Consider the following 26926-nt stretch of genomic DNA (forward strand, 5'->3'; position numbering starts at 1 on the left):
AATCAGTTGGCTATTTGGAGTAGAAAAAAATGTACTTGATAAATTGTAACTCCATAGCCTAGTGCAGGATCTGGCAATGGTGGGTGTTCAATAAATGCTAAAAAAAAACCCTACCCAGGTGTGTGGCTTAAAGCTGGTTACTCAGAGCCTCAATTCCTTCTTCTCTAGGTAACCCATACATCATCTGGGATGTCAGGAGAGAAATCACCTTGTTTGCTCCTTTATTATTTCCCTCACTTCAATTCTCTACCCTTCCTTCTCAGCTACAACAACAAAACAACCCAACCTAACTCAATTCAACCCAACCCAAATTCCTCTCATTTTCTCACGCATAGAAGCTTAACCACAACATCTGGATCCTGGTTCTGCCACTTATTAGCTGTGTGACCCCAGACAAATGACTAAATCTCCTTGTGTCTTAGTTTCCTCATCTGCGTGTGGTGATGGGGAAATTATAGTACCTGTAGTATGTGTGTGTGTGTGTGTGAGCGTGTGTGTTTGTATATGTATAATTATATACATATATATGTATATAATTTGTATTGTAAACAGCATGTAAAGCACTTAAAATAATACTTAGCACACAATACGCACTGAATATTTGCTAGCTATTATTACTATTTTCATCTTTTTTTGCATAAACTACTGGATACCTAGGCCTTCAGGGTAATGTTTTTCAGTGTGTGGCTCCTGAACCACCAGCATCAGGATAATCTGGAGAGATTAAGAATGCAGGTTCCTGGGCTCCACCCCAGACCACAGTCTCTAGGGCAGAACTAGGATATTTACATTTAAAAAATACATTTCCCAAGTGATTTTTAAAAATTAATTAATTAATTAATTAATTTTGGGCTGCGTTGGGTCTTCATTGCTGCGCATGGGCTTTCTCTAGTTGAGGCCAGTGGGGGCTACTCTTCATTGTGGTGCACAGGCTTCTTCTTGTGGTGTCTTCTCTTGCTGCGGAGCACGGGCTCTAGGTGCGTGGGCTTCCGTAGTTGTGGCTCGCGGGCTCTAGAGCGCAGGTTCAGTAGTTGTGGTGCTCCGGCTTAGTTGCTCCATGGCATTTGGGATCTTCCTGGACCAGGGCTCAAACCCGTGTCCCCTGCATTGGCAGGAGGATTCTTAACCACTGCGCCACCAGGGAAGCCCTGTCTTTTGTCTTGTTTGTGGTTTCCTTTGCTGTGCAAAGGTTTTTAAGTTTAATTAGGTCACATTCACTTATTTTTGTTTTTATTTTCATCACTCTAGGAGGTGGGTCATAAAAGAGCTTGCTGTGATTTATATCAAAGAGTGTTTTTCCTATGTTTTCCTCCGAGAGTTTTATAGTGTCCAGTCTCACATTTAGGTCTTTAATCCATTTTGAGTTCATTTTTGTGTATGGTGTTAGGTAGCATTCTAATTTCATTCTTTTACATGTAGTTGTCCAGTTTTCCCAGCACCATTTATTGAAGCGGCTGTCTTGTCTCCATTGTATGTTCTTGCCTCCTTTGTTATAGATTAGGTGACCTTAAGTGCATGGGTTTATCTCTGGGCTTTCTATCCTGTACCATTGATCTGTATTTCTGTTTTTGTGCCAGTACCATACTGTCTTGATTACTGTAGCTTTGTAGTATAGTCTGAAGTCAGGGAGCCTGATTCCTCCAGCTCTGTCTTTCTTTCTCAAGATTGCTTTGGCTATTCGGGGTCTTTTATGTTTACATACAAATTGTATAATTTTTTGTTCTAATTCTGTGAAAAATGCCATTGGTAATTTGATAGGGATTGCATTGAACCTGTAGATTGTTTTGGGTAGTATAGTCATTTTCACAATATTGATTCTTCCAATCCAGGAGCATGGTATGTCTCTCCATCTGTTTGTGTCATCTTGGAGTTCTTTCACCAAGTCGTTCTTGATTGTGCAACCTGTTTCATTTCTTTCACAGGTCTTAAATTCCTTATATATTTATTTAATATTTTAATTACTATAGCTAACATTTAAGCACTCACCATAAGCACTTTTCATACATTAATTAACGAAGTGGTGTGCTACTTATGCTTATCAATGGCACTCCAAACTCCAGAAACCCAATTTGTACCGTTTGCCCATTTCTATGGTGTAAAGACCCCCATAGGTTGGGATTTCAAACTATCAACCTGAAGTCGCTGAATACATATAATACCATTATACAGTATTTGCCATAGTGATAATAGCAGTGGTAAATAAACTCAAGACCACAGATAAAATGAGAGTGTAGTAAAATAATTAAGAAGTGATGTGTTTTGAGTATTTATTATCTTGTTTTTTACATAACTTGTTTAATTGTAAGCTTATATAATTTAATTTTTGATAATGGCTGTGTTTAAAAGCAACTAGCAACATTTCTAAGCATTCCTCAATCGTTTCTAGCTAGCCCACAGCAAGCCAACAACCAGCACATTCTTCAGATGAGGGACCTGAGGCAGAGAAAGGTTAAGCAACTTGTTCAAGGCCGCAGAGCTAATAAATCTGTAACTGTATCCTCAGAACCCAATACAGTGCCTGGCATATAGTTTGTAGTCTATCAACAATTGTAGAATAAATAAATGAACACATATTTAATACTCTTAAAAACATAAAAAGGGAAACAAACATTAAAAACATACACACAGGAGTGAAATTAACATCTCTTTAAAACTCGCTCACAATCCTAGAACGATTACTTCCTTCACCTATCTACTTTCAGCAGCACTTCGACTCCTGGGCGCTTTTGCAATTCACCTGCTACCTTAGGAGACGTCGCCCAGCACTTTGCTACGAGCTCGAGCCGCCCGGCTTCCCGTCGTCCCGCCCTATTTCGCCGCAAGGCCTCCTGGGAGTGGTAGTCCCCAGTCTCGCAGCTCCGGCGGCAGCAGCTAGGCGCGCCAGGACACGGAACTACACGGGGCGGTGCACAGGTCGAGAGGCTCTTCCACGTCGCTTTTCCCTCCCCGCCTGCGCGCCCGCCCTAGCTATCATGGCGGCTCCCTTGGCCCTGGTGCTGGTGGTGGCCGTGACCGTGCGGGCGGCCTTGTTCCGCTCCAGTCTGGCCGAGTTTATCTCGGAGCGGGTGGAGGTGGTGTCCCCACTGAGCTCTTGGAAGAGAGGTGAGGCCACCGGCTCGAGTAGGCGGCTAGGCCCCGCCTGTGCGCTCCTGGCCTCTGTGAATGGGAGGCGGGGGCAGTGGCCGCAAGCTCAAGATTCTGGGGGAACTGACCCGCTCTCGCGTCCTCAGAGAGGGCGGGAGGGCGGGGCCTGAGAGCTGGCTGCTGAGGGGGTGGGCGTGGGACTGTGTGGTGAGGTTGGGGCACTAGGGGCCGGTCACCTGCGGGGTGGCGATATGAGGGGGTGTGTCCCACTCGGGTCCTGAGCTGAGTAGCGTGGTCTGAGGAAGGGTCGGGATGAGGAAAGGGCGTGCTGGGTGGAGTGGGATTTGGCGCGAGATCGCAGTGTGATGCTCCTCTGGGGTGTGGGATGGTGTGTGACGGGGGCCCGAGTGAGGGGACCAGTCCTGCCTAAGCGAGGAGAGTGTGTGAGTGAGCGTGCTTAGACGCTTCTTCTCAGTCTGGGACTTGGAGTGCATCTTTTCCTACTGTGTCTTTTTAGTTCTTGAAGTTCTTCATCAAACACTGTTTTACGCTGGCGCCTACAAAGAGACAGAATTTGGGCCAAAGGATCCACAGGCTAGTGGGAGAGATAGATAATTATAATCATTTGTGAAAAATGTACTTCCTTTGTACGTCCAGTTCCTCCTTTGGAGTTCTGACCCTGAAGAAGGGTCCCCTCCTTTTCCAGCTTCTTAATGCTGTGGAATTCGAGCTAACTCTTGAAGGATGCAGAGTTTGGAAAGGGAGATTAGAAAAAGGGGAGTTCCAGGTAGAAGATAAACAGGACCAAGAAATGTTGAAGGATGTGAAATGTCCGAAGTAGGGGAGTAATGGGATGGGGGTTAGGTTAGGGCCAGAGTTTGAAGATTTATTTTGAAAACTTTCTTCCTGAAGTATGGACATGTAATAAGTGTAGAGCTCAAGGAATTTTTACAAACTGTATATGCCCATATAGCCAGGACCCAGATTAAGAAACAGAACATTACCAGCACCCCAGAAGTCCCCCTCATGTCCTCAAACTTTAAATGCTAGAGTTTTGATGTTGTCCCATAGATATTTTGGAATGGCGTAATGAATGGATGTTTTATGAATAATTAGAGCTAAGTTTCCTAAAAATACTTACTATATATCAGAGACTATGGTAAGCCTCATTTTATCCTCCAGTTTTTCTTTGTGCTAGATGGTGTTATTTTCCCCATTTTACCGATGAAGAAACTGAGGTTTGGAGAAGTTAAGTAATTTTCCCAGGTTTCCCAGTTGACAGATGGTAATAAAGATAGTTGTAATTTATATGTGTGATGGTAAGAGCTTAGACTTGATATCTTTGCATATAATATTCTCATGTAATTATTTGTTGAACAAACTGAATTGTTTGTTGAAGCCACTTGTTTCCAGCTTTCTTCTGGATTCCAGAAGATCCATCCGTTTATTTGATAGTGCAACTAAAATTTATACAAATTTGTTGCTTGATAAAATGCTTGACAAAATGTGCTTCTCAGTCCAATAAAAATAATAATAACTAACACTGATGTAATGCTTTCCACATGCCAGGTACTGTTCTAAGCAGTTTAGGTATGTTAAAAAACATTTAATTTCTACAATGGCTTTTTTAAAAAAAATAAATTTATTTATTTATTTTAGTTTTGGCTGCATTGGGTCTTCATTGCTGCGCACGGGCTTTCTGTAGATGCGGTGAGCAGGGGCTACTCTTTGTTGCAGCGCATGGGCTCTAGGGTGCGCAGACTTCAGTAGTTGCAGCACGCGGGCTCAGTAATTGTGGCTCGCGGGCTCTAGAGCACAGGCTCAGTAGTTGTGGCGCACGGGCTTAGTTGCTCCGCAGCATGTGGGATCTTCCAGGACCAGGGCTCAAACCTGTGTCTCCTGCATTGGCAGGCGGATTCTTAACCACTGTGCCACCAGGGAAGTCCTCTACAATGGCTTATGATGTAAATACTATTGTTAGCCCCACTTTATAGACGAGAAAATTAAAGTACAGAGAGATTGTTACTTGCCGAAAGTCACATAGATAATAATATTATGTGACTAGCTAGCAATCTTTAGGCATGGCTGTTCCACCAGAGTTCACCATATACTATCTTGTCAAGAATAATTTTGGGGGGCTTTCCTGGTGGCGCAGTGGTTGAGAGTCTGCCTGCCAATGCAGGGGACACGGGTTCGAGCCCTGGTCTGGGAAGATCCCACATGCCACGGAGCGCCTAGGCCCGTGAGCCACAACTACTGAGCCTGCGCGTCTGGAGCCTGTGCTCCGCAACAAGAGAGGCTGCGATGGTGAGAGGCCCGTGCACCGCGATGAAGAGTGGCCCCCACTTGCCGCAACTAGAGAAAGCCCTAGCACAGAAATGAAGACCCAACACAGCCATAAATTTAAAAAAAAAGAGTATAAGCAAAAATTGTCAATTAAAAAAAAAAAAGAATAATTTTGGAACCTTTCTGTCATATTTTGGTGTTTCCTCAGCCTTTGGCCTAAAGATTGGGAATTATTATGGGCTTATCTTCCTGAGTCAGGATAGAGCTCAAACTGTTAGTGATTGTTTAGAAACCCATTTCCAATGCAGCTGTGAGAGTCAGGGTCAGGAGGAACACTTCTGATAGCACTACTTAAAAAACAAAAAACAAAAAACAACTTATTGCTAAATAAATACAGAATTAGTAAACTACGCACAGCAGTGTATTGCACAGTGCATTATGAGGCAAACACTTTTGTAACCATCATCCAAGTCAAGAATCAGAACTTTGCCACTTTGCCTAGAAGCCTTTCCATATACCCCATCTCAATCACAGCCTGTCATCCCCCTCATAAGTAACCATTATTCTGTTTTTTATAATAATGACATCTTTGCTTTCTTTTTGTCTTATTACCCAAATGAGCATCCCTAGACACTATAGCTTAGTCAAGGTCTTCAAAAAAAGTTTATGTATGTCTTTTAAGTCTCCCTTAATTTTAAAATTCCCCATCCATCTCATCCTTTTCTTTAGTATTTATCTGTTTAAGAACCTAGACCATTTGACCTGTAGAGTTTCCCATAGTTTGGATTTTCCTGATTGTATATTCATGGTACAGTATAACACATATCTGCCTGGTTTCTCCACTGCAAAATTACTATTTTCCCTTTTTATTTTTATTTTTTGGCCATGTTGTACAGCTTGTGGGATCTTAGTTCCCTGATCAGAGATTGAACCCAGGCCCTGGCAGTGAAAGCACCAAGTCCTAGCCACTGGATGGCCAGGGAAGTCCCTGTTTTCCCTTTTCAAGTAGTAAACATTTGGGGGATATACTGTGGGGCTCTGTAAACATCCTGTTTCTCTTTAACTTTTTGCCCACTACTTTTTGCATTTATAGTTTGGTCTTCCCTGCAGTAATCATTACTGTGGTGTTCTAATGGCGACTTTTCTATTTCCCTCATTCCTTCTTTTTTTGTTTTATTTTTATTTATTTACTTTATTGAAGCATAGTTGATGTATAATATTATGTAATTTATAGGTGTATAATATAGTGATTCACAGTTTTTAAAGGTTATGCTTTATTTATAGTTGTTATAAAATATTGGCTATATTCCCTGTATTGTAGAATATATTATTGTAGCTTATTTTATACATAATAGTTTATACCTCTTAATGCCCTACTCCTATATTGCCCCTCCCCCCTTCCCTCTCCCCACTGATAACCACTAGTTTGTTCTCTGTATCTCTGAGTCTGCTTCTTTTTTGTTATATTCACTAGTTTGTTGTATTTTTTTAGATTCCACATATAAGTGATATCATATTTGTCTTTCTCTGACTTATTTCACTTAGCATAATGCCATCCAAGTCCATCCATGTTGCTGCAAATGGCAAAATTTCATTATTTTTTATGGCTGAGTAGTATTCCATTGTATATATACATATGCCACATCTTCTTTATCCATTCATCTGTTGATGGACACTGAGGTTGCTTCCATATCTTGGCAATTGTAAATAATGCTCCTATGAACATTGGGTGCATGTATCTTTTCCAATTAGTTTTTTTTTTTTTTTTTTTAAATATATACCCAGGAGTAGAATTGCTGGGTCATATGGTAGTTCTGTTTTTAGTTTTTTGAGAAACCTCCATATTGTATTCCAAAGTGGCTGCACCAATTTATATTTCCACCAACAGTGTAGGAGGGTTCCCTTTTCTCCACATCCTCATCAACATTTTTTTTTTGTTTTCTTTTTGATGATAGCCATTCTGATAGGTGTGAGGTGATATCTCATTGTGGTTTTGATTTACATTTCCCTGATGATTAGCCATGTTGAGCATCTTTTCATATGCTTGTTGCCCATCTGCATTTCCTCTTCGGAAAAATGTCTATTTAGTTCTTCTGCCCTTTTTTTTTTTTTTTGGCTATGCCACACGGCTTGTGGGATCTTAGTTCCCAAGCAGGGATTGAACCCGGGCCACGGCAGTGATAGCGCTGAGTCCTAACCACTGGACTGCCAGGGAATTCCCATATTTATTTATTCAATTATATTTATATCAGTGTGAACTCATGGGTATTTGTTTTATTCCCTGGATTATAATCCATACTACTTTGGCCATTGGGACCTCTTTCAGGTTGTCTCCTTTGTCCTTTTGACATACCTCCCTCCTACTTTTTTTTTTTAAAGCACTGTATTACTTTCTGTAACCACAAGATGCTTCAGGCGTATCTTGTATTTTTCTTGGTCCAGCCCTAGAATTGACCACTTTTCCAAGGAACCCTTGTTCCTTTTATTGGATAATATCATTTAGAAACCAAGATCTGTATGCTAGGTGTGTTTATTGCTGCTGGGATGACACTGTTTCTTGGGTCCTTTAGGCTAGAAATATAAGGATACCACTTGTTTTGAACAAGCTGAATGCTTACCCTTCTTGGTATGGGAAGCTCAAAGACAATGTTTGTCTTCTACTAGATTATGCTTTTATTATCAGCCATAGGAAAAGTACATCAAGGTAACTAAATAAGAAATTCTTGCTTATCTGATTTATGAGTTAAGAGTTGAGAGACTTTATGAAAAAAAAGCAACAACACTGATGTTTTAGAATAATTGGCCATGATTAGTTAGCTTTTATGGTCAACTATTCTAAAACATTAGTTGTTAGATATCATCTCCTTGGGTCTCCAGTAAAGCTGTTAGTGAAGGGTTTAATAGTTGTGTTACACAGCAGCCTCCTTATGCGGCTCCATGAGGGAAGTTTCTCTCTGGTCCTAGGATAAGGACCAGTTACAGTTGTCTTGAGCATCGGGCTTTGTTTTATTTTATAGACATCATGAATTATGTAAATGATAGGTTTCCTTTTAGGGTGGATCTCTAAAATTTAAAGCCATACTTATGGCTCACTCATTACAAATAAGTAGTTTTTTTAAAAACAGTCTTTGTAAGTTTGATTTTGTTCTATTTACTTATTTTTGAATAGGTAATTCAGTCTTATGGTTCAAAAATCAAAGGTGCAGAAGTCTGTATGACTAAAAGGCATCTTTCCACCATTTTCCTATACCACCCATTTCTGTTTCCTGGAGGCAACAGTTTCTTATGTATATCAGTTTTCTCACATATACTTCATGCATTTATAAGCTTACACTTTATAGGTTTTTGTGGCTCTGTTTTATGTTTTTCACATTCTTTTTCACTTTTAAAATTAGTTTTCTTGTTTCTTATTAATAATTATAAAGTAATACATGCTCATTGCTAAAGACTCAGAAACTGAAGAAAAGATAAAAGAAACCAAACATCTTCTATAATTTTATCACCCAGAGATGGTCACTGTTAACTTTTTATTTGTTTGTTTATTTTTATTTGTTTTATTTAATGTTTATGTTTTGTGCTTATTTTGAGGCATTTCTCATTGAATACATATTCATTCTCTCTCAAATAATTAAAGGAATGCTGATTAATATTTAAAATAAAATTTGATCATATTTTACATGCTGTGTTATGACCTGTTTTTCATTTTAGAATATTTCATTGACATCTTTCCTTCAGTAAATATAAGGTTGACCCTTGAACAATCCAGGAGTTAGGGGCACTGACCGACCTTCTGTGCAGTTGAAAATCCAAGTATCATTTATTGTCAGCCCTCTATATACGCTATTCCTCCGTACCTTTGGTTCCTCCATATCTGAGGTTCCGCATCCACAGATTCAACCAACTGCGAATTGTGTAGTACTGTAGTATTTATTATTGAAAAAAATCCGCGTATAATTGGACCCATGCAGTTCAAACCAGTGTTAAGGGTCAGCTGTAATATACTTCTTTATTTTAACTCAATTTTAAAATAATTTTTGATTTTCAAAAAAGTTGCAAAAATAGTACATAGTTTGTTTACCCTTCACCCAGCTTCTTTTACTGTTAATATCCTACATAACCATAGTACAATGACCTAAACCAGAAAATTAACACTGATACAATACTACTAACTAATCTACAAACCTACAGGATTTTTACCAGTTGTTCCACTAATGTCCTTTTTCTGGTCCAAGATCCAATCATGACCCCGTATTGCATTTAATTGTTATGTATTCTTAGTCTCTTCCCATCTGGGATGCTTCCTCAGACTTAACATTTTTAAAGAGTACTGGCCAGTTACTTTGTCTTTCAGTTTGGGTTTGCTTGATGTTTCCTCATGATGAGATTGAAGTTACGCTTTTTGGGGAAGGATACCACATTTTTGGCATAAGGACCACAGAGGTTTTTTTTATCCCCATCTTGGTGAATCATGTCAGGAGGTACTTGATGTTGATAATGTTAACTGGTCAACATATTACTGGTGATGTTAATGTAGGTCACTTGAGTAAGATAGTGAATGCCAGGTTTAGCCACATAAAATCATTATTTTTCCCCTTGCAAATACTGTTTCCAATCATTTTTACCAACTAATTTTAGTATCCATTATTGATACTTGCCTTTCAAGATTATTACTGTGGGGTCTGCCAAATGGTGATTATCTATTTCCATCTTTCCTTCTACATTTGGTACTTATAGTTCTCTTTAAGGAAGAGTTTTCTTTTCTCTTTCACTTGTTTATTTATTCAGTTATTTATAGCATAGTATGATTTTTAACTATAAAGTGCTTCTATCTATATATCTATCCACATATACATATATGTATATACATCACAATTCATTTACATAAATCTCCATTAATGAACGTTGGGGTTTTTAAAATTTTTTAGTACTCTGAGCATGAGAGTGAACATATTTCTTTGGGCACCTGTCCAATTATTTCCATAGGATAAATTGCCCTAAGAGCAATCGTTTCTGGGGCAAAAGGCACACATTAAAAAAGTACCTGTTGGGGCTTCCCTGGTGGCGCAGTGGTTAAGAATCTGCCTGCCAATGCAGGGGACACGGGTTCGAGCCCTGGTCCAGGAAGATCCCACATGCTGCAGAGCAACTAAACCCGTGAGCCACAACTACTGAGCCTGTGCTCTAGAGCCTGTGAGCCACAACTACTGAGCCTGCATGACACAACTAATGAAGCCCATGCACCTAGAGCCCATGCTCCACAACAAGAGAAGCCACCACAATGAGAAGCCTGCACACCGCAACAAAGAGTAGCCCCCGCTTGCCGCAACTAGAGAAAACCCGTGTGCAGCAATGAAGACCCAACGCAGCTAAAAATAATAAAAAGAAAAAAAAAGTACCTGTTGCCTGTAGAAAAATTAATACAAATGTCATTCAAATAATCAGCATATGAGAGTGGCTTCCCATTTTCCTTCTCTGTGGACATTTCTCACATCTTCTAATTTGTTATCTTATTGTTTTTATTTATTTATTTTTTGGCTGCATTGGGTCTTCATTGCTGCGTGCAGGCTTTCTCTAGTTGAGGCGAGCAGGGACTACTCTTCGTTGTGGTGTGCAGGCTTCTCATTGCGGTGGCTTCTCTTGCTGCGGAGCACGGGCTCTAGGCGCGCGGGCTTCAGTAGTTGCAGCATGCGGGCTCAGTAGTTGCGGCACATGGACCCTAGAGTGTGTAGGCTTCAGTAGTTGTGGCGCACGGGCTTAGTTGCTCCGAGTCATGTGGGATCTTCCTGGACCAGGGATCTAACCCGTGTCCCCTGCACTGGCCACCAGGGAAGTCCTGTTATCTTATTGTTTTTTGGAATGGGGCAGAATATACATAAATGAAACACTTTTTAAAAAATTTATTTTTTTGGCTGCACCATGCGGCTTCCAGGATCTTAGTTCCCCGACCAGGGATTGAACCTGGGACCCTGGCAATGAAAACGCCAAGTCCTAACTATTGGACCGCCAGGGAGTTCCCAAACAAAACACTTTTTAGAGTGGCTGGAAGTTACAAGGAGATCGAAGGAAGTTTATAGTTTAATATAAAATTTTCTCATAATGAGTGCTGCCCCACAATGAAAAGAGATGCTCTGTATAGAAAAAAGTTGACCATCATCTGAAATCAAGACTTAAATTCACTCTCTGGGAATGAGGTAAAGGGGGTTAGACAAACTGTGAAGCCCTTCTTGTTCCTGGGAGTATCTAACACTTTGGTTTATGGCCAATCTGCATATGTCTCTAAAGTAAGAGTGAACTTGGATGTCTTACTTTTCAGTGGTTGAAGGCCTCTCACTGTTGGACTTGGGAGTGTCTCCGTATTCTGGAGCAGTATTTCATGAAGTAAGTGTTCTTGTTTTCTTTTTTGGGTACTAAGAGTAGTTTATAGTCACAAATGCCAAAGCCTAACTCTGTTTTGTACAAACATTTAAAGAGATCTATTTTTGAAAACCATATTTAGAAACAGCCCTTTTTTAGATGCCCTCTGCTTAAGAAGGAGGTTTCGCAATTGCAGTGGAAATGATCCAGATTAAGATTGTAATTTGAGGAAGCAGATGAGACTTCTGTAGAAGTTATCATTTTTATTGGCAAATAAATTGTAAACAGTTCCCAGTTCATGAATAGGTTATATGCTAATTGGCATGTAATTGGTTCTTTGGAACATACTTTCCCATGAAAACTGAGCCAGCAATGTTGGTTTCTTAGAAAGCCCACAAAAGCCATTTAACCCATAAAATTAGTTCTTAAGAATAGTAAAATCACTCTTAGGTCACCATCATCTCTCAACAGCTTCCTGACAAGTCTTTCCGCATTCAGTCTTGCTCCTTTACTTCTTTTTCTGCAGTCAGAGCCATCTTTCTGAAATGTGAATCTGATTTTGTCACTGTCCTGCTCAACACTGATCTCAGGATAAAATCCAAACACCTTAGGATGCATACAAAGCCCTGTGGGCCCCGCTCATCACCTCAACCACATGTCTTTCCACTTGCCCCTCCCCACTTTTATTGGCTTTATCATTTAGAATAGAAGTCTTGGCATTTTTACCCCTAATTTTTACAATTGTCTCCCTCATACGTACTTTGAGAACAATTTTTTTTGGTTCTTCTATCTAGTCTTTTTAAAACGTTCAACTTGATTCTCATGGAGATAACAACTCTTTTGCATTCATATTTCATTATCTTTGTATTACTATCTAATTGAACCATAATAACAAGAACTACTAGCAGAAACAGGTTAGGAACAATTTAAGAGACTCTTAATGAGCACACAATTCAATTATTGGGAATGGATGTGTGTGGGCATATGCAAGCATAGCCCACTAGCCAGTGGTATGTGCTGTGGGCCTTGGTCAATATGTTTTCTAGACAGACTAGGAACCCTCTGAGAGAGTTCTGACATGCTTTTATTATGCTCCAGCACCATATTCCCTTACCTATATCTTTGCTCATGTTGTTATCTTCTTATGGAGGGCCATTCTTCCTTCTTTTTGTGGTTGACTCTACTATTCAGAATTAGCTTTGGTTTTGCCTCCCCCAGAAAGCCATCCCTCATCACCTTAGACTAAGTTAGGTGTTTCTCCTATATCTTCCAAAGCCTCTTGTGCTTATCCTTTTCATGGCTCATATCATACTCTTGAAATTGCCTCTGTACTTGTTTTACCCACTGTGATGTATGCTCCTCAGAACGTGTTCTGGCACCCTTTCATCACTTATTCCTAGTGCTTAGGTCTGTATCTGCATATGTATTCCAACCCCTCCTTCCCTTCTCTATTTCATTTAACAAAGATTTGTTAAGTACACACCAAATGCCAGCTACTCTGATAGGTGCTAGGGATATAAAACAAGACACAGTCCTTGGCGTTATTATACTTGTATTTCTAAGAGAAACAGACAATAAATTAGTAAAAAAGAAACAGATTTCAGAGCAAAGAATGTTGCCAGGGATGAAGAAGTTCACTTTATCATGATTAAGGGGTCAATTCGTCAAGAAGACATAACAATCCTAATGTTTATGCACCTAATTACAGAGTTTCAAAATACATGAAGACTGATAGAACTGCAAGGAGAAATAGACAAATCCCCAAATAGTCTGAGATTTCAGTATCTCTCTGTCAATGACTGATAGAACAAGCAGACAGAAAGTCAACAAAGATATAGAAGACTTGAACAACACACCAACCAACTTGACCTCATTTACATTTACAGAACATTGCATCCAATAACAGCAAAACACAATCTTTTCAAGTATACATTTGCAAGATAAACCATATTCTGAGCCATAAAGCAAGGCTCAATAAATTTAAAAGGATTGATGTCATACACAGTATATTCTCTAACCTCAGTGGACTTAGATGAAAAATTAATACCAGAAAGATACCTGGAAAATCCCCAAATATTTGGAAACTAAGTAACATATTCCTCAATAACTCATGATCAAAGAAGAAATCAGAAGGGAAATTAGAAAGTATTTTGAACTGAATGAAACGAAAACACAACCTATCAAAATATGTGGGATGTTGCTAAAGCAGTACTTGGGGGAAATTTATGGTGTTAAATGCCTGTATTGAAAAAGAAGAAAGGTCTCAAATCACTGACCTCAGTTTCTACCTTAAGAAGCTAGAAAAAGAAGATAAACTCAAAGTAAGCAGAATAAAAGGAATAATAAAGATCTGAGAGGAAACAAATGAAACAGAAAGCAGAAAATATTGAAAGTCACAGAAACAAAGTTGGTTCTTTGGGATGAATAGTAAAATTGGTAAACATTTGGGAATGGTGGATATGTTCACTATCTTGATTGTGGTGATGATTTCATGGGTGTATTCATAGGTCAGAACATATCAAGTTGTATACTTTGAAAATGTGCAGTTTATTTTATACCAACTATACCTCCATAAAGCTAAATTTTGAAAAATATGATTTCACTTAAATGGTAAGTGTATGTAGAAAAATAAAGCTGAGTAAAAGGATAAAGAGTGATGGTCATGTGTATGGCTATTTTAGATAGTGTGTGTAGGGAAGGCACTCTGAGGAAGTGAAATTTGAATAAGAGATCTAAATGAATCAAGCAAGCCGTATGATAACCCTAATTTGGAAATGAGCTTGGCATTTGTGAGTTGCAGAAAGATGGCCGGTGTTGCTAAAGCAGAATGAGCAAAGAGGAGAGTAATAGAGATAAGCTGTAAGAAATTAGGGGTCTGATTATGTAGGACTTTTTATGGAAATGGTTAGGAGTTTGGATTTTCTATCTATCTTTTTTTCCCACTTTTATTTATTTATTTATTTATTTATTTATTTATTTATTTATTTATTTATTTATGGCTGCGTTGGGTCCTCGTTTCTGTGCGAGGGCTCTCTCTAGTTGCGGCAAGCGGGGGCCACTCTTCATTGCGGTGCGCGGGCCTCTCACTCTCGTGGCCTCTCTTGTTGTGGAGCACAGGCTCCAGACGTGCAGGCTCAGTAGTTGTGGCTCACGGGCCCAGTTGCTCCGCGGCATGTGGGATCTTCCCAGACCAGGGCTCGAACCCGTGTCCCCTGCATTGGCAGGCAGATTCTCAACCACTGCGCCACCAGGGAAGCCCCCCACTTTTATTGAGATATAATTGACATACAGCGCTGTGTAAGTTTAAGGTGTACAGCAGAATGATTTGACTTTTATACATCATGAAATGACGACCACAGTAAGTTTAGTGAACATCCATTATCTCATAGAGATACAACATCAACGAAATAGAAAAAAAATTTTTTTCCTTGTGATGCAAACTCTTAGGAGTTACTCTCTTTAACAACTTTCATATATAACGTACAGCAGTGTTAATTATATTTATCATTTGTTGTACATTACATCCTTAGTACTTATTTATCTTATAACTGGAAATTTGTACCTTTTGACCATCTTCATCCAGTTTCCCCTCCCCCTCTGGTAACCACAAATCTGATCTCTTTTTCTATAAGTTTGTTTCTTTGTTTTTGAAGTATAATTGACCTACAACACTGTGTTAGTTCCTGATACATAACACAGTGGCTCGATATTTCTATACATTTTTATTTTATTTTTAAAAATATTTATTTTATTATTTATTTATTTTTTTGGCTGCATCGGGTCTTAGTTGCAGCACATGGGGTCTTCGTTGAGGCGTGTGAGATCTTTTGTTGTGGCACAGGCTCTTCGTTGTGGCATGAGGGCTTCTCTCTAGTTGTGGCGTGCAGGTTTTCTCTATCTAGTTGTGGTACATGGGCTCCAGGGCGTATGGGCTCTGTAGTTTGCCGCACGTGGGCTCTCTTGTTGAGGTGTGTGAGCTCAATAGTTGTGGTGTAAGGGCTTAGTTGCCCTGCGGCATGTGGGATCTTAGTTCTCTGACCAGGGATGGAACCCGCGTCCCCTGCATTGGAAGGCGGATTCTTTCTTTCTTTTTTTTTTTTTTAACATCTTTATTGGAGTATAATTGCTTTACAATGGTGTGTTAGTTTCTGCTTTATAACAAAGTGAATCAGCTATACATATACATATATCCCCATATCTCTTCTCTCTTGCGTCTCCTTTCCTCTCACCCTCGCTATCCCAACCCTCTAGGTGGTCACAAAGCACCAAGCTGATCTCCCTGTGCTATGCGGCTGCTTCTAACTAGCTATCTGTTTTACGTTTGGTAGTGTATATATGTCCATGCCAGTCTCTCAGTTTGTCCCAGCTTACCCTTCCCCCTCCCCATGTCCTCAAGTCCATTCTCTAGTAGCTCTGTGTCTTTATTCCCATCCTGCCCCTAGGTTCTTTATTACCTTTTTTTGTTTGTTTGTTTAGATTCTATATATATGTGTTAGCATACTGTATTTGTTTTTCTCTTTCTGACTTATTTCACTCTGTATGACAGACTCTAGGTCCATCCACCTCACTACAAATAACTCAATTTCGTTTCTTTTTATGGCTGAGTAATATTCCATTGTATATATGTGCCACATCTTCTTTATCCATTCATCTGTTGATGGATACTTCGGTTGCTTCCATGTCCTGGCTATCGTAAATAGAGCTGCAATGAACATTGTGGTACATGACTCTTTTTGAATTATGGTTTTCTCAGGGTATATGCCCAGTAGTGGGATTGCTGGGTCATATGGTAGTTCTATTTTTAGTTTTTTAAGGAACCTCCATACTGTTCTCCATAGTGGCTGTATCAACTTACATTCCCACCAACAGTGCAAGAGGGTTCCCTTTTCTCCACACCCTCTCCAGCATTTTTTGTTTGTAGATTTTTTTGATGATGGCCACTCTGACCGGTGTGAGATGATATCTCATTGTAGTTTTGATTTGCATTTCTCTAATGATTAATGATGTTGAGCATTCTTTCATGTGTTTGTTGGCAATTTGTATATCTTCTTTGGAGAAATGTCTGTTTAGGTCTTCTGCCCAATTTTGGATTGGGTTGTTTGTTTTTTTGATATTGAGCTGCATGAGCTGCTTGTAAATTTTGGAGATTAATCCTTTGTTAGTTGCTTCATTTGCAAATATTTTCTCCCATTCTGAGGATTGTCTTTTCGTCTTGTTTATGGTTTCCTTTGCTGTGCAAAAGCTTTTAATTTTCATTAGGTCCCATTTGTTTATTTTTGTTTTTATTGCCATTTCTCTAGGAGGTGGGTCAAAAAGGATCTTGCTGTGGTATATGTCATAGAGTGTTCTGCCTATGTTTTCCTCTGAGAGTTTGATAGTGTCTGGCCTTACATTTAGGTCTTTAATCCATTTTGAGTTTATTTTTGTGTATGGTGTTAGGGAGTGTTCTAATTTCATTCTTTTACATGTAGCTGTCCAGTTTTCCCAGCAGCACTTATTGAAGAGACTGTCTTTTCTCCATTGTATATCCTTGCCTCCTTTGTAATAGATTAGTTGACCATAGGTGCATGGGTTTATCTCTGGGCTTTCTATCCTGTTCCATTGATCTATATTTCTGTTTTTGTGCCAGTACCATACTGTCTTGATTACTGTAGCTTTGTAGCATAGTCTGAAGTCAGGGAGCCTGATTCCTCCAGCTCCGTTTTTCTTTCTCAAGATTGCTTTGCCTTTTCGGGGTCTCTTGTGTTTCCATACAAATTGTGAAATGTTTTGTTCTAGTTCTGTGAAAAATGCCATTGGTAGTTTGATAGAGATTGCATTGAATCTGTAGATTGCTTTGGGTAGTATAGTCATTTTCACAATGTTGATTCTTCCAATCCAAGAACATGGTATATCTCTCCATCTATTTGTATCATCTTTAATTTCTTTCATCAGTGTCTTATAGTTTTCTGCATACAGGTCTTTTGTCTCCTTAGGTAGGTTTATTTCTAGGTATTTTATTCTTTTTGTTGCAATGGTAAATGAGAGTGTTTCCTTAATTTCACTTTCAGATTTTTCATCATTAGTGTATAGGAATGCAAGCGATTTCTGTGCATTAATTTTGTGTTCTGCTACTTTACCAAATTCATTGATTAGCTCTAGTAGTTTTCTGGTAGCATCTTTAGGATTCTCTATGTATAGTATCATGTCATCTGCAAACAGTGACAGCTTTACTTCTTCTCCTCCAATTTGGATTCCTTTTATTTCTTTTTCTTCTCTGATTGCTGTGGCTAAAACTTCCAAAACAATGTTGAATAATAGTGGTGAGAGTGGGCAACCTTGTTTTGTTCCTGATCTTAGTGGATGGAAGGCGGATTCTTTACCACTGGACCACCAGGGAAGTCCCTATACATTTTTAAATGATCACCATGATGAGTTTAGTTGTCATTTGTCACCATACAAAGATATTATGTAATTACTGATTATATTCCCCATGCTGTACATTTCATACCTGTGACTCATTTAATTTCCTTTTTTTTTTAATAGAATCATGGATTTTTTTTTCAAATTTATTAATTTTTTTGGTTGCGTTGGGTCTTCATTGCTGCACATGGGCTTTCTCTAGTTGCATCGAGTGGGGGCTACTCTTCGTTGTGGTGTGCGGGCTTCTCATTGTGGTGGCTTCTCTTGTTGCGGAGCACAGGCTTCAGTAGTTGTGGCACGTAGGCTCAGTAGTTGTGGCTCACGGGCTCTAGAGTGCAGGCTTAGTAGTTGTGGCACTCGGGCTTAGTTGCTCTGCGGTATGTGGTATCTTCCTGGACCAGGGATCGAATCCGTGTCCCCTGCATTGGCAGGCGGATTCTTAACCACTGCACCACCAGGGAATTCCCTCATTTTAATTTTCAACTGAAAGTTTGTGCCTCTTAATCTCCCTCACCTATTTCTCTCCTCCTTCACCCCTCCCCTTTTTCTATCTTTTAATATAACTGTTTTTAATGTCCAGAGTTTGTAATATGAGGGCCACCGCTTTCTCCCATACTCAAATTGATAAATTCTCAGTTGGCTGGTGAGGCCAGTTGGGATACTTCTTGTCTAATTTGGTTTCTAGGAAGACTTCATTCAAGGCCTTAATGGTTACTGATCAAATGGAATTGTGTATGTCACCAGCTTTCTCATATTCCTTAATCCTGGCCTTTGAGAGAGACAAAAACTCAGCACAGCATTTGCATCTTTTTCTTCAGCATCCACCTGGACAGTATATTTATGCTCTGGCATGAGAATCTTCAGGGCATTAAACTTCTTTTCAAAGTCATCTGCCAAGCCAGCTTTCACCACATTGGCCTTGTAGTAAGCCTAGTCATAGCAGGTAGATTCTCAGGTAGAGTAGCCAACCTGGAGATGAGGGTCTCATTCCAAGATTTCAGGGAATTAGCAGTGGCCTTTGGTCTTGGGGTATGATCTCCCCGAAAGCTACCCAGTTAGCAGCTTCCATTGTAGACTTTCTCCCTCTTGGATCACTTGCTCTGGGGTAAGCCATGTCATGACCAACCTTAAGGAAGCCTTTGTGATGAACTGAATATTGCTGCCAACAGTCAAATGAGTAAGCTTGGAAGCAGATATTTAAGCTCTTTTAGATATTGCAACCTCAGTCGACAGCTTGGCTGCAATCTCATGAGAGACTCTGTGCCAGAACTATCCAGTTAAGCCACTCCTGGATTCCTGACTCTCAGGCACTATGTGAGATAATAAATGTGTGTTGTTATAAGCTATTCAGTTTTTGGACAGTTTGTTTCACAGAAATAGATAACTAAGATACCTAGGGAGGGAATTAACATAAAGAATACCAGGACCTAGAGCACTCTAATACATCAAGGTTGGGATGGGGAAGAGGAACTAGCAAATATAGCTGAAAAGGAGGAAAATCAAGGGAATGTTCAGAGACGCTAGATGACCATGTAATTGCTTAAGGAGGGAGTAAAAACTATGTCAAATGCTATTTCAAGGTTGAGAAAATTTAGATTGAAGATTGATGATTAATTTGCCAAAATTGAGACTTTGGAGACTTTGGCAACAGTAATTTCAGTGGCGTATAGGGACAAGAGACTGATCGAAGTACATTGAGGGAAAGATGTGGAAAGACAGAGTATAGACAACCTTTTTGAGGAGTTTTACTCTAAAGGAGGGCAGAGAAATGGTATGGTAGCTGGACGGAGATGTCTAGTGAAGATTTTTAAAATATGAGGATCTGCATATTTGAATGCTTATGGGAATAAGTCTATGGATAAACAAGTTGATGATGTAAGAAAGAGGATTGAATGAGCAATGTCTTTGAGGAGGCCAGAAGGAATAGGATCACCAGTTCACAGGTGGAGGATTTGGTTTTATTTATTTACTTATTTATTATAAATTTATTTATTTTATTTTTGGCTGCGTTGGGTCTTCGTTGCTGCGTGTGGGCTTTCTATAGTTGTGGTGAGTGGGGGCTACTCTTCATTGTGGAGCACAGGCTCTAGGTGCACAGGCTTCAATAGTTGTGGCTTGTGGGTTGTAGAGCGCAGGCTCAGTAGTTGTGGCACACGGGCTTAGTTGCTCGTGGCATGTGGAATCTTCCTGGACCAGGGCTCGAACCTGTGTTCCCGCATTGGCAGGTAGATTCTTAACCACTGCGCCACAGGGAAGCCCAAGGAGGGTTTGGTTTTAGATAGGAAGAAAGGAAGTTCATCCATTGTTAATAAGAGAAAAGTAGAGAATATAGATATAGATAGAGGAAGTTGGTCAACTGGGTAGTGGGAAAATAAGATGGTTCTCATTTAATTGCTTCTCTTTTCTCAGTGACATAAGAAATGAGATTGTCGGCTACAAGTGAGAACTGGAGAGGGAAGTTGGAGGTTGAGGAGAGGGGAAAATGTGAAATAATCCTTTCAGAAAGAATATGTCAAATGAATAAATGGAAGAGCTATATCTAGCCACTTAACCATCATTTAAAATGTTTTTTCTCTGGGAAAATGTTTTCTTGGATACAGTGAGGGAGCCTAGAATACATTCTTACGCCTCATCGCGTGCGTGCGTGCGTGCGTGCATGTGCGTGTGTGAAGGGGGATAAAGGCCGGAGGTAGAAATTTCTAGCTACTAGAAGCATGTTAACTCTCTATACCTGTCTAAGATAACCCCGTTAGGACTGTTAACCTGTAAAATTCTGAATTAAGGGGCAAGAACAGTTGCTTCCCCTGAGCGTAGTGAGTATGACTTCAAACTCAGAGTCCCTTGCTCCTCATTCCTGAATATGGGTTAATTTGCTTGTAAGCTGGGCATTCATAAATCAAGAGCTACCTATATTTTAATATAGTTTCTCTAAGTAATAAAACACTATAAAGAAATAAAATTATATCAAGCCAAATGAAAAGCATACTTTTGGAGAGAAAGTTAATCGCTGCTTTGTATTGTTTCTTTCTTAATCTTTAGCAGATTTTATATCTATTTCTTAAGGAAAGGTAAGAATATGTGAAAGTGGAGAAGAAAAATATGCACAGGAGAGAAAAAAGTAGTTTAGCAACCACAGGTTAGATTTTATGACTGCCTTCAACAGACGTTTCTGTTTTCTGTGTTTAGTCAAGTACTGATAGTAAAATTGTGAGTTTATCCATATATACCCTACCCTGACTGGGAGTAGTCACCTAAATGGAGATGTAGCATAAAGACAAATTATATTCAGTGCATGCTTCTCTATAATAGTATGATATGCAGTTAAACTAACTACTGTGTACATGTTAGTTCATTACGGAAATGAGCCCAATTGCTGATAGACTTTTTGGGAACAGTTTGTTCTGTTATTTCTGAGACCTATTTAGTGCCATTCTAAACTATCTGAAGCATCAAGACACTTTGAAAGCAGGCTATTGGTAATATAAATATCAAGTTGCTACCTCTTACAAACAAAGATAAATGCAAAAAAGAATCCATTAGTAGATAGTTGTAAAAGTTTAATTCTTTTAGAACTTTGAAAGTCAAAGCTGATTTCCCTATTTTCAAAACGAGGTAAAAAAAAAAAAAAAAAAAAACGAGGTAAAAAGTTGATCTCAATTAGCTAACATATTGAGTTTTACTGTATGCTAGGCACTATGCTAAGTACTTTGTGAATATTACCACTTAATTCTCCCAAGAACCCTGTGAAATAGGTCACTATACTTATTTTATAGCTGAGGAAACTAAGGCTCAGAGGGGAAGACAACTTACCCAGAGGTACATAGGTGGAACCTGGTTTTAAACCTGAGTCTGACCCCAAAGCCTCGTTCTTTCTACCACACTAGCATGATCTCATGAAAAAACCTGTCAATAACCTTTACAGTATCATAAGACACATTTTTACAAGTGGTTGGGAGTTGGGAAGAGGTGCTTCTGAGTCACCAGCATGGGCTCACTAAAACAAGTCATGTACTTTCCTTCTGGTGTGGTGGATTGGTGAACTGGCTTGTAATAGCAGACCAATTATCCTGCCTAGAACAACTAGAAAAGCAGGAGGAATACAAAAAGCATCTGTTTGATGGCATTGGAAAGTAGCAAGATAACCAGGACTTGAGGGGCTGAGATCCCAGAGTTGAAATTGCAAAAAGTAAGATCGATAGTCTGAGCTGCTTTCTCCTTGATATATTTACCAATTTGTAAGTGGCACAGGCTGAGGGGGCAGAGAAAGAGAACAGAAATTGGATGGTAAGAGGCTACAGATCTAAGCAGAGCTCTTGGCAGTCTAATGGTGCTGGGGAAATACAAATTCAAGTGCACTTCCAACCAAGGTGGTAGGGCTCTGGCAAAGGACTTGGCTTCTAGTTAGGTGCTCTAAAGGACTACACTCAGAGAATGAGGGTAGACCATGTATAGACTAGTCTTACAAAGACTGAAGCCAGCATCTAATCAGCTTAACCCCTAATTAGATTAAGGTGATACAATTCTAATTATCAATACTTGCCAGAAGCTTAAAGAAACCCTTACTGGAAGAAAATCCAGAACCTCTACAATTTCTTTTGCATAGTGTCTGTCATTCAATTAAAAGTTACCAAGCATAATAAAAGATAGAAAAAAATACGCACTAAAAACAGTCTCACAGGTGATCCAGATATTGGAGTTACCAAACTTGGACTTTAAAATGACTGTGACCAGTGATTGGTATGTTAAAAAAATAAGTGACAAGATAGTGAATTACACCAGGGAACTGGAATATGTAAAAATGATCAAAGGGAAATTCTAGAGCTAGAAAACATAATAACAAATTAAGAATGCAAAAGGCAAGGTTAACAGCAGATTACACAAAGCTGAAGAGAGGATTAGTGATCTGGAAGATAGAAAATAACCATACTGAAGCTTGGAGAGAAAAGGATAGAAAACAGAGGAAAAAAAAGCGATCTATGAGATACAGTAAAAAGGTTTAACATACATACAAATAGAGTTTCAGAATGGGAGAAGGGACAGAATGAGGAAGAAACAATATTTGAAGAGATTAGTGGCTGAAATTTTTTTAAACTTATGAAATATTTCAATTCAAGAAATTCTGGGGGCTTTCCTGGTGGCGCAGTGGTTGAGAATCTGCCTGCTAATGCAGGGCACACGGGTTCGAGCCCTGGTCTGGGAAGATCCCACATGCCGCAGAGCAACTAGGCCCATGAGCCACAACTACTGAGCCTGCGTGTCTGGAGCCTGTGCTCCACAACAAGAGAGGCCGCGATAGTGAGAGGCCCGTGCACCGCGATGAAGAGTGGCCCCCGCTTGCCACAACTAGAGAAAGCCCTCGCACAGAAACAAAGACCCAACACAGCCAAAAATAAATAAATTAATTAATTAATAAAAAAAAAAATGAAACTCTGTAAACCCAAGCAGGGTAAATTCAAAGAAAACACACATCATGATAAAACTGCTCAAAACCAAAATAGGTTAAAAGCAGCCAAAGAGGGACAATTATCTTTAAAGAGAAACAAGATGGAAACTAACTTTTCAACAAAAATGAAGGAATCCAGAAGACAATAAAAAGGTATCTTTACAGTGCTGAAAGAAAATATCTACTGACATAGAATTCTATACTAAGTAAAATATCTCTAGAAATAAAGGCAAAATAAAGAGGTTTCCAAGCAGATAAAAATTGATAGCATTCATTGCCAGCAGACTCACATTTAAAAAAATATAAAAAGGCAGAAGGATTATGATCCTTGACAGTCTCATGGAATATAGGAAGGAATAAATAACAATGAAAAAGGTAAATATATGGGTAAATCTAAATAAGTATTGACTGATAAAACAATAATAATAATGTATTTTGGGTTTAAAATATATGTAGAATTAAAGCTATAACAACAATAACAGGAAAGGCTGAGAGTAGCTATATGGAGTTTAAAGTATTCAGAGGTCCCTTTATTGTTTAGGAAGTGGTAAAAGTAATCATTTATATTATACTTTAATTAAACTCAAAGACATATGTCATAATCTATAAGTTAACCACTCAAAGAATACTAGCTAAATGTATAACCAACAAGCTAATAGAGGGGAAAATGGAATAATAAAAAATAGTGAAGCAAGCAAGAAAGGAGAGTAAAACAGCATAGAGAAAATGGGACAGATGGAAAATGAAATAGTAAGACAGTAAACTTAAACACACATATATCAGTAATTACATTACATGTAAATAGACTAAAATCCAGCTAAAAGATAATGATTATCAGATTGGGTTAAAAAAATAATTATATGTTGCTTTTAAGAAACACATTTTAAATATATTAGGACACACAAAAAAGTAGAAAGTAAAAATACAGGAGAAGACATATCATGCAAACATTTTCCCAAAAAAGCTGATGTAGCTATACTAATATTAGATAAAGAACACTTAAAGGCAAGAAACATTGCTAGAGGTAAAGAGGATTATTTTATAATGATAAAAAGATCAACACCCAGAAGATACAGTAATTCTACACATAAATTCATCTTACTACATAGCTTCAAAATATATAAAGCAAAAGTGACATGACTAAAAGGAGAAATAGACAAATCCACAGTCAAAGAGGGAGATTTTTAACTATCTATCTCAGTCACTGATATAGCAAACAGACCAAAAAATCAATAAGGACATAGCAGAGTTGAATAAATCCTTAACAAACAACCTAGATGTCATACATAGAATATTACACCCTTAAATGTTAGTATGCACATTCTTTTCAAGTGTTCGTGGAGCACTTATCAAAATTGACCATATTATGGACCACAAAGCAAGTCACAACACATTTTTTTTTTGGCGGTGCCGTACGACATGTGGGATCTTAGTTCCCCAACCAGGGATTGAACCCATGCCCCTTGCAGTGGAAGCTCAGAGTCTTAACCACTGGACTGCCAGGGAAGTCCCCACAACACATTTTAAATGATTGAAATAATACAGAGTATTTTCTGTGACCACAATAATAAATACATTACAAAAATATAAAAAGAAAACAGAAATAATTTGAAATTACACTATAGTCTCAATTAAAGAAGAAATCTCAGGGGAAATTATTTTGAACTGAATGATGTTGATAAAACAACATATCAAAATTTGTATGATGCAGCTAAAGCCATACTCAGAGGAAAATTTATTGCTTTGAATGAATATACAGTTGACCCTTGAACAGCACAGGTTTGAACTGCACAGGTAGGTCCACTTATATGCAGATTTCTTCCAGTAAGTACATACTGCAGTACTGTACAGTCTGAGGTTGGTTGAATTTGAGGATGCAGAACCATGGATATGGAGGACCAACTGTAAAGTTATACTCAGATTTTTTACTGCATGGGGGTTAGCACTCTCATGTTGTTCGAGGGTCAGCTGTTTTAAGAAAGAAGACTAGGACTTCCCTGATGGTGCAGCGGTTAAGAATCCACCTGCCAATGCAGGGGACATGGGTTCGATCCCTGGCCTGGGAAGATCCAACATGCCGCGGAGCAACTAAGCCCGTGCACCACAGCTACTGAGCCTGTGCTCTAGAGCCCGCAAGCCGCAATTACTGAGCCCGCGTGCTGCAACTACTGAAGCCCGCACACCCTAGAGCCCATGCTCTGTAACAAGAGAAGCCACCGCACTGAGAAGCCCGCGCACCTCAACGAAGAGTAGCCCCTGCTCGCCACAATTGGAGAAAGCCTGAGTGCAGCAACGAAGACCCAACACAGCCAAAATAAATAAATAAACAAAGAAATAAAAAAAAGAAGTCTAAAAATCAGTGATCTAGGTATCATCAGAAAAAGATAAAGCAATTATCCCCAGAAGAGTTTGAAGAATTGTGTATTGTAAAGTTTAGAAATTAAAGAAGTATAATAATCATTAAAGCCCAAAGTTGGTACTTTGAAAGACTAATAAAATTTAGAAATCTCTGGCAAAATTTGTCAAGATTAAAAATAAGAAGATGCACATTACCAATATTGGGAATGAAAAAGGGAACATCACTATAGTTCCTGTAGACACTAACAAATAAAATATTATGAACAATTTTATGCCAAAAAAATTATAAATTTTTGTGAAATGAACAAATTCCTAGAAAACCACAAGTTACCTAAACTGGCTAAGAAAAAAATAGCAAATCTGGATAATGTTTTATCTGTGAAAGAAATTGAATCTGTAATTTAAAATCTTCTCTCAAAGAAAACCCAGGTTGACAGAATTCAAAAAGAGTCATGTACCAAAATGTTCATTGCAGCTCTATTTACAATAGCCAGGACATGGAAGCAACCTAAGTGTCCATCAACAGATGAATGGATAAAGAAGATGTGGCACATATACGCAATGGAATATTACTCAGCCATAAAAAGAAACGAAATTGAGTTATTTGTAGTTAGGTGGATGGACCTAGAGTCTGTCATACAGAGTGAAGTAAGTCAGAAAGAGAAAAAGAAATACCGTATGCTAACACATATATATGGAATCTAAGAAAAAATATATATATATATAGTTATTTTTCACCAAAAAAAAAAAAAAAGAAAGAAAACCCAGGTTGAGATGGCTTCATGGTGAGTTAATTTTCCCAACTGTTTGAGGAGGAAGTAACACTAATCATATAAAACATCTCAGAGAACAGAAGAAGGGAAAACATTTTGCATTTTATTTTATGAGTTCAGCAATCCTGGTCCATTATGGAGTTTCCCGTGCGTATTACATACGTCTTAAAACTAAAATTCACCTCATACCTTTACTGTGTAAACAGCTCTTCACCAGGTATTTAAC

The 26926-nt window shown here is 38.8% G+C and overlaps 1 protein-coding gene and 1 pseudogene across 2 annotated transcripts in view; one reads left to right on the top strand and one right to left on the bottom strand.

Annotated features, from left to right (window-relative positions):
* The first annotated feature begins 2951 nt into the window (after positions 1 to 2951).
* The window catches only part of PIGU (phosphatidylinositol glycan anchor biosynthesis class U), a 102945-nt gene continuing 78970 nt past the window's right edge, over positions 2952 to 26926 (top strand). For both annotated transcript variants that reach the window (XM_059897768.1, XM_059897769.1), the window contains exons 1-2: positions 2952 to 3102; positions 11684 to 11748. In XM_059897768.1, the coding sequence (XP_059753751.1) occupies positions 2973 to 3102; positions 11684 to 11748 (195 nt within the window). In that variant the 5' untranslated portion in view covers positions 2952 to 2972. The remainder of the gene's footprint in view (positions 3103 to 11683; positions 11749 to 26926) is intronic.
* Positions 18743 to 19240, bottom strand: LOC132349366 (ATP synthase subunit d, mitochondrial-like; annotated as a pseudogene).

This window comes from Balaenoptera ricei, chromosome 15, assembly GCF_028023285.1.
Source record: "Balaenoptera ricei isolate mBalRic1 chromosome 15, mBalRic1.hap2, whole genome shotgun sequence".
Lineage (NCBI taxonomy): Eukaryota > Metazoa > Chordata > Mammalia > Artiodactyla > Balaenopteridae > Balaenoptera > Balaenoptera ricei.